We start from the raw sequence: 8030 nt of genomic DNA, 5'->3' as shown, positions 1-8030 counted from the left end.
CATGTGATCCCCTCACACAGCCCTGCTCCTCTCTCCCCTCACATAGCACCATGTGATCCCCTCACACAGCCCTGCTCCTCTCTCCCCTCACATAGCACCATGTGATCCCCTCACGCACCCCTGCTCCTCTCTCCCCTCACATAGCACCATGTGATCCCCTCACGCACCCCTGCTCCTCTCTCCCCTCACATAGCACCATGTGATCCCCTCACGCACCCCTGCTCCTCTCTCCCCTCACATAGCACCATGTGATCCCCTCACGCACCCCTGCTCCTCTCTCCCCTCACATAGCACCATGTGATCCCCTCACGCACCCCTACTCCTCTCTCCCCTCACATAGCACCATGTGATCCCCTCACGCACCCCTGCTCCTCTCTCCCCTCACATAGCACCATGTGATCCCCTCACACACCCCTGCTCCTCTCTCCCCTCACATAGCACCATGTGATCCCCTCACGCACCCCTGCTCCTGTCTCCCCTCACATAGCACCATGTGATCCCCTCACACACCCCTGCTCCTCTCTCCCCTCACATAGCACCATGTGATCCCCTCACACACCCCTGCTCCTCTCTCCCCTCACATAGCACCATGTGATCCCCTCACACACCCCTGCTCCTCTCTCCCCTCACATAGCACCATGTGATCCCCTCACACACCCCTGCTCCTCTCTCCCCTCACATAGCACCATGTGATCCCCTCACACACCCCTGCTCCTCTCTCCCCTCATTCCTTTCCCCCACGGCAGTAACTCATAACAGGAATTCCATCTCCCTATTTCCCCACCATAGAACTGTATGAAAAACACGTCCCTCCCCTTGCAGTCCGATCATGTGACCTCAAGACCATGTGACTTTACCTCCTAAGAGCAAATACATTTTAACATTTACGCAAGCGTCGCGCTGTAGTTCCTAGCGGAAGTGTACGTACCTTACGTGATTTGTGATTGGCTGTAGACACGCTTCGCTTCTGATTGGCTCTGGTGCATCATATCCCAGAGTGCACCTGGACGGCTCCTCCTTTCTTTGCGGCCATATTTTCCCCGTAGAGGTACGTCTGATAGTTCTTGGGCCGCAGTTTTTACTATCCGCCGCCATCCTCGCTCACCGGGCCGCGGCCAATGCCGCAGCCAGTAGGGATTTGTTCCTGTGCTCCCGGTCGTCAGTTTTGGGGCCATATTAGGTGGTAGCTCCCCTGTGTTTTGGAGGTATGAGCCCGCCGCCGGGGCCTGCTGGCCGGAGAGCGGGGTGTCCGGGCTGGGGATGTGAGTAGGCTGCCGGCGGTGAGGGCTCCTATATGATGTACGGGGGGCTGCAGTTACTCTATGCAGCTGTTGTGTGTATGTGTCCCTGTGCTGCAATCTGCACCAGGTGACTGGGGGAAGCTATTCCTCGTTGCACCCCGGTGATATGGTGGCTGGCATGCTCCCCAGTCCTGCTGATGGTCTTACGCCGCCTCTCTGTAATCGCTGCTGGCCTGTTTAGGTTGTTACTTGGTGTTGGAGTGCCATCTCAGCGCTGTTATGCTGGGCAGACATATTTAAAGGGTTTCCCCAGATTACCCCCCCCCCCCCCATACACAGGGTGGGAAATAACTTTCTGATCTGATGGTCTGTACGCTGAGATCTCTAAGACCGGTAGTCTAGGGCGCTATGTATACATCGCAGGGACCGGCAACCTGTTTCACCAGGGGCGATGTAGATGGCAAGGACTCAGCTGTGTCAGGCACGTCTATATAAACTAACGCAGTGGTAGTGAGCGTGTGCTACTGAATGCTCCCGGCCCCGTTTTCTGGGTTGGTGGGGTCCCAGCAGTTGGACGGCCTCCAGTCAGTATACAAAAATGATGTCTCTGGGATTCACCGCTCTGATCCCCATTGATCAGCTGATTACCAGCGCTGTTGTCAACCTGGAAAATGCAGGATGCAGATCGCACGGACTGGCGCAGCGGCCTGGGTTGGTAATTCATTTTAATGCAATGAGAGCTGCAGGCTCGGGTCACTGCACTATTCACAGTGCTGTCTGCTTCCTGTGCTTTCCATAGTGATCAGCAGGGTCCAAGCAGCAGACTTCTATTGATGAACGGTCCTTAGTACTGGTCATCCATAGGGGGTGGGGGTGGGGGGGGGGGAGTTCTGGGCTGCCCCTTTTAATTCCTATCCACAGGATAGGGAATAACTTGATTAGTGGGGGTCTTGCTGCTGATCCTGAGAACGAGGGTCCCAAGTCCCCCTTTTCTGGTCACTGTAGTCTGCTCCCCCCGCAGCGATGTTCTACTGAACGGAGTGCTAGCCAAGCCACTAGTTAGCGCTCTATTAACACTTGTTGAGTTGACTTGCTGCTCGGCTGACAGTCACATTGAAAAATGAGCGAATGCTCTGTGGTCGTTTACTACGTTCACATCTCATTGTTCACGATCAAACCATATCGGCCCATGTATATAGACCATTACTGGCTTAGAAGGTGAGAATGGACGTTTCTTGCTGGGTGCCAGCAGTAACAGTTGGGTCCTCCTCAGTATGTGGGTATGCCTGCATATGTAACAGATTGGCACAAGCCTTTATAAATACACATTTCAGGCAATCTGCAGATAAAGTGTAGATGATCCTCAATACTTCTTAAACGTTTGTCTTTTAGGGATTAAGTCGCCATGGCCCCCAGCAGGAATGGCATGATCTTGAAGCCTCACTTCCACAAGGACTGGCAGCGGCGAGTAGCCACCTGGTTTAACCAGCCTGCCAGAAAGATCCGCAGGTAAGTTCTCGCACATCCTATAGAAAGGGCTCTGTGGGTTCAGTGTGCTGTTCCAGGTTTACAGTCAAAGGATGCTAAATTCTCCGGAATCTCTGCAGCCTCTGTGATGACTCCATTTATGTGCGCCTTTATCTGCTGATGACTGTAGACAATCGCATGTACTGTGACCATGTGTGAGCGATTACTCTATTTTATCAGCTTAGCGCTGTTGGATCACTTTCTAGCATCATAAGGATGCCTGGTTACAGTTTGCAGTGTAATTCATGTGCTCAAGACCCTGATCTGTGAGGCTTTGCTTTTACTGCTATAGTAAAGTCTGACCTGTAACTCTTCATCAAATAGGCGAAAGGCACGTCAGGCCAAAGCCCGCCTGGTAGCTCCAAGACCCGTTTCGGGACCAGTCAGGCCGGTGGTGAAATGTCCAACCATCAGGTACCACACAAAGGTGCGACTTGGAAGAGGCTTCAGTCTGGAGGAACTTAAGGTGAGTGATAACATACAGTAAGTGTCCTGCAAACTGAGGAGCTAAAACTGGTGACAAGGAATGGCAAATGGCAAACAGTCAGATAATCACTTAACTTTTTTGACAGTCAAAGCGGCGACCTGATTGGTTGCTAAGTGCAACGACTCAGCTTTTTCTTTGCACCATTTTTAATAGATCTCCCTGCATGACTCCAGTTGAATATTGTGTGTACAACTGTAGCAGAGTAAGTTTACGTCCCTTTAAATTGCACAATCCACTGGTTTGCTCAGTGATTCCAGCTCTGCTACATCAATGTATTCATCTTCTCTGAAACTATAACTCTTTGCTGAGCAGATAAGGACATTATGACTCCTGACAGCAATATGATGACAAATTCTCCGGAATCTCTGTATTTCTGTGATGATTCCCTTGAACCCTTTGTTCTGACTGCTGTTGGAGTTAGAAGTTTAAAGGGGTTGTTTCATCAGTGGCAACCCCTTTCAGAATGTCACCTAGGAGCAGCAGCTCACTGCTCCGGCTCCTGGAACACCTGCCAAACCGCTAATTATTGGTGTTAGAAGTGGCGGCCAGGCATGCGTTTTCCTTGCAGCATCTGCCTCCTTGTAATGCACCTGACTCAAACTCTGCCACACCGGCTCATAGATGAGTCCTGAGCGGGCGACCCCACTCTGCTGGACATGGGGCCTAATAGGGTATATGAACAGTGGTTGTTTTTTTGGGAGGACACCTCTAGTGTAAGTCTTATATTAACCAAGCTCTCATGTGCAGGCTGCTGGCATCAACAAGAAGGTGGCCCGCACTATTGGCATCTCTGTGGATCATCGTCGCCGCAACAAGTCTACAGAATCCCTCCAAACCAATGTACAGAGGCTGAAGGAGTACCGCTCCAAACTCATCATCTTCCCACGCAAACCCACCGCTCCCAAGAAGGGAGACAGCTCTGTAAGTGTTCTGGTAGCTGTCTGAATGTTGACAATACTGTTAGTTATCTATACAGATTTTTATTTTTGCACCTGTTGCTCTAGAACACTCACAATGTCTTTTTATGAGCATAGCAATCAGTTCAGATATTCGGTTGCTGTGGATCGTAACGTCACTTTTTCTAAAGCTGATGAGCTAATATGATGAGGTGGAGTGTTATTGATCCCGGGCTGCTGTCCCAGCTGATTGCTCCCATTCATCCCAATCCCGCTTTCCTATTGTCAGAAGATGACAACTTCTCAGGAATCTCTGCATAGCTCTAATTTTTTCTTTTTGAACTTTTGAGCCGATGAGTAGGTGTATGTGTATTCTCTGCAGCATATACTTAGACTGACACTTATTTTTTTTCCCTATTCCAGGCTGAAGAGTTGAAGATGGCCACCCAACTCAAGGGCACTGTCATGCCAATCCGCACTGTAAGTTTGTTTTGGTTTGTGGTTTTTTTTTCAAATTTTGTATCTCTGACTTCTGTACAACCCAGGCTGGGCTCGTGCCAGCGTTCCTTATCTCAGTCGTTTGGCTCCATTCTTGGAACTGAGCAACAGAAAAAACGGAAGTACCAGATCCAGTGTATGCTAGACATGAATGGAACCAAATAGACCACAATGACTCTTGTGTGGACCGTTTGACATGGAGTGACAAATTTTGCTAGATGACATAGCATAGTATGCTGCACATGTGTTGTCCAGGATTTCATGCTGGATCTGTGCCAAAGGCTCTACACGGTGTGTTCATATCAAAATGCGTTTCTCCTCCTGACACCCCTGGCAAATACCTGATTTTCTTGTTGAAGCCGGAGCTATTTAATTTCATTCTTCTCCTTTCCACTCTGCTAGGGTAATTGTGGCATTAAATGTTGGCGATTTTAGGTGGATGACTATCCTTGCACTAGAAGGACAGCTAGAGGGTATTAGTGTATCTTGACGCCACCAGGAAGTCCTGGTGGAGTCAAGAGTGACGTGTGACGCCCCTTAAACGTGATTGGCTGCAGCAAAGCCTTTCCTTGCAGGTCCTGGCAGCTCACTATCATGCAATCCCGACACTGATTCAAGGTGCTCGCATGAAGGGGCTTCCACGCCGGTCAAGCATAACGCGCAACCTCTAACTGTTTCATTGCAGTGCAGGGTTAAACGGGGAGGGAAAGCAGATGTGAAGCTGGTGTAACAGCGCGGCTCAAGAAGCGCACCCTCCACTCCTCTCACTATATCGCCGCCGGCTTCAGGGACTCCGGAGGGGAGGGAGGAGACAGTGACAGAGCTGTGAAGCGCCTTTAACGTTCACATTGGCGGCCTCTTCAGGGACTCCAGAGCGGCGGGGGAAAAACAGTCACAGGTGTGAAGCAGCTTTACCGCTCACATTGCTGCCGCTTTCAGGCACTGCAGAGGGCCAGGTGGAGACAGTGACAGGTGGCGGAGCAGGGACAGTGAAGCAGGGAGCTGACACCGCTGGGAGTGTGACAGGGAGCCGGGTGAGTGCCGTGCAGCCACCTAACACACTGCGGGTCACTGACATGGCAGGGTGCTTCAGCCCACTCATCCACTGCATTGTAGAACTGTAATCTTGGCCGCCAATCGGGAGCTAGGGGTGGGATAGGGGTGTTCCTCTTAAACCCCTAGCTTCTGGTGGCATCAAGATACACTAATACACAGCTAGAGCCCTCCAGAATGGGAACTGCTTATATAGAGCAGCTTACTGTTCTGGATCACAAAAGGAAGGGCACCCAAGTGCCCCTCATATCCTCTCTGATGCCTATATGCTGTAATAGCACAAAAGAAAATGAATTTTCATGTGACAACCCCTCATCTTGCTTATAGATGTAATTACACCATGACTTATGGGAAGCGTTGGGTAGTTGCCATTTGGAGGGGTTTAAGCTGCTGATAAACCTCTAGGTTGCAGGGTACAATGTGCTCCCTGCTAGTGCATTTGTCATGGTACAATAAGAAGCTCCTTCATGCCTATCTTGGGTTTAGCAATATGCTTGCTCTTGTCTGTCGAATGTGCCCACTTTTAAAAAAATTTTTTTTATTTTTCGCATATTTCTTGACTAGTCTTTTTCAGCCGGTTGTTTTAAAATTGCTAATATTGGGGTTCTTTATTGTAGCCACATCCCTGTAGTTGTCAGTAAGCACATTTGATTTTTGCATTCACAATAGAACTTTTTTGTAACTGCACATACTTGTTATAAGCGTTCCTAAGTGGTTGCATTGGGTATGAGGTATCTGTGCAAATTGAGTTTTACAAAGAAACATCAACTGAGTATATTTTGGGATGCATGCTGTTAAGGGGGATTTATGATATTGATGACCTCTCGTCAGGATAGGTCATTAATAGTTAATCAGCCGGTGTCCACCGCTCGGGATCCTGGCCGATCGCCTATTCGGGCACCGGTTAGTGCTGCGACAAGTGGGTACAGAGCAGAAGCCGCTGCTTTGACCCCTGTGTATTGGCCAGTGCTGGTTATAGCAGGTACAGCTGCCATTTAAAAATCAGTGAGATTTGTGCATGCAGTTAAAGGCACTGGCCACTACATGGGTTGGAATGTCAATGTTAGCTCTGTTACCTTGTGTAGTCGGGTGCTAACAGCAGGCACCTGATAGACCAGGGTCCTGAGCTGTGGTCTTTAGACGGTCGACTATTGATGACCTATGCTGAGCATACGTCATCAATAGGATTTGCCTGGAAAAGGCTATGTATTGATGACTTATTTCCCTGGAAACTCCTTTAATAACATGGTGGGGTCTTGTAAGACGGGCAATTATAAAAGTATGACTTGTATAGTTTTTGGACTGAAACTAATTCTGACCATTCCGTGAGTGAGAATTATGTTGATTGCTAGCTCTTTGGTTGCATTTATTTGCAACGTCTCTAGGCAATTGCTGCTGCGCTGCGGGTTATGGTTTTCTATAAAATTTTGATAATTGATAAAAGGGGATATTCCTGTCTTGCAGGATGTCAGAATTGTCTGAGATTAGAAATGTGCCTTGGAACCCTAGATATGTCTAGTGGGGAGCGCGTTCCTGCTAGCTTTGGCTTTATAGCACTGATTGACATATGGTGGTTCTGTAGTTGTTGGCAGTTTATTTGTTTGTTTTTTTAACTTCTACTGTGACAAGCTTGACAAATCATCGAGTTCTTATTTTGTAGCGTTCTACATTGGCTGGGTGTTTCACCATCTTCTTGGTTTCCCTTTTTCAGATCTACAAGAAAGAGAAGTCCAGAGTCATCACAGACGAAGAGAAGAACTTCAAAGCCTTCGCTAGTCTACGTATGGCACGTGCAAACGCCCGGCTCTTCGGCATCCGTGCCAAGAGAGCCAAGGAAGCTGCAGAACAGGATGTGGAGAAGAAAAAATAAACTTTTCACTAGAACTGTTAATAAAACAAAATGTTCTTTAAGTCTGTTCTTGCGTTTTTAATAGGTTTTTTTTTTTGGTATCCTTGCTGAAAGACAGAATTCATGTGTGAGGGCATCTGGGGGTTTCAGTTATTTTGTTTGTCGTACATTTACTTCGAGATGGAAGAGCAAGAACTGTAGTTTGAAGACGGGACCTGTGAGTGTGTTTAAGAAGCCCAATGACTAGGATCTGACAAGTGTGTTTCTCACATCCAATAAATAGATTTGCAGTTACATTTCTTACCAATTGCTTTCTTCTTGAATTCTCAGTTTCCTTTCTGCCCTCTCAGTTGTACCATAGGACTCCACTCTGAATGACGCAGCCTCTTCACCGTGGACTGGAAGTCGCTCCATGCATGCCTTTGAAATTCACAGCAATCTGTTGAGGCTTTTCGATTTCAGAGTCAGTTCTGTCATAT

At 48.5% G+C, this 8030-nt stretch overlaps 1 protein-coding gene and 1 non-coding gene across 2 annotated transcripts; both read left to right on the top strand.

Moving 5' to 3' along the window:
* The first annotated feature begins 954 nt into the window (after positions 1 to 954).
* RPL13 (ribosomal protein L13) lies at positions 955 to 7613 on the top strand. The gene is made up of 6 exons (XM_066582928.1): positions 955 to 1048; positions 2634 to 2750; positions 3093 to 3234; positions 4003 to 4176; positions 4575 to 4631; positions 7414 to 7613. Exons 2-6 carry the CDS (start codon positions 2647 to 2649, stop codon positions 7570 to 7572), a joined length of 636 nt encoding a protein of 211 aa, XP_066439025.1. The 5' UTR covers positions 955 to 1048; positions 2634 to 2646; the 3' UTR covers positions 7573 to 7613.
* On the top strand, positions 3600 to 3678 carry LOC136582926 (small nucleolar RNA MBII-202). The gene has a single exon (XR_010787253.1). It is a non-coding gene; the product is annotated as a small nucleolar RNA MBII-202 (small nucleolar RNA).
* Positions 7614 to 8030: the final 417 nt, after the last annotated feature.

The sequence above is a fragment of the Eleutherodactylus coqui genome, chromosome 11, assembly GCF_035609145.1.
Source record: "Eleutherodactylus coqui strain aEleCoq1 chromosome 11, aEleCoq1.hap1, whole genome shotgun sequence".
Classification (NCBI taxonomy): Eukaryota; Metazoa; Chordata; class Amphibia; order Anura; family Eleutherodactylidae; genus Eleutherodactylus; species Eleutherodactylus coqui.
Note: the sequence above shows the minus strand (reverse complement) of the source record. Positions and strands in the feature narration are given on the sequence as shown.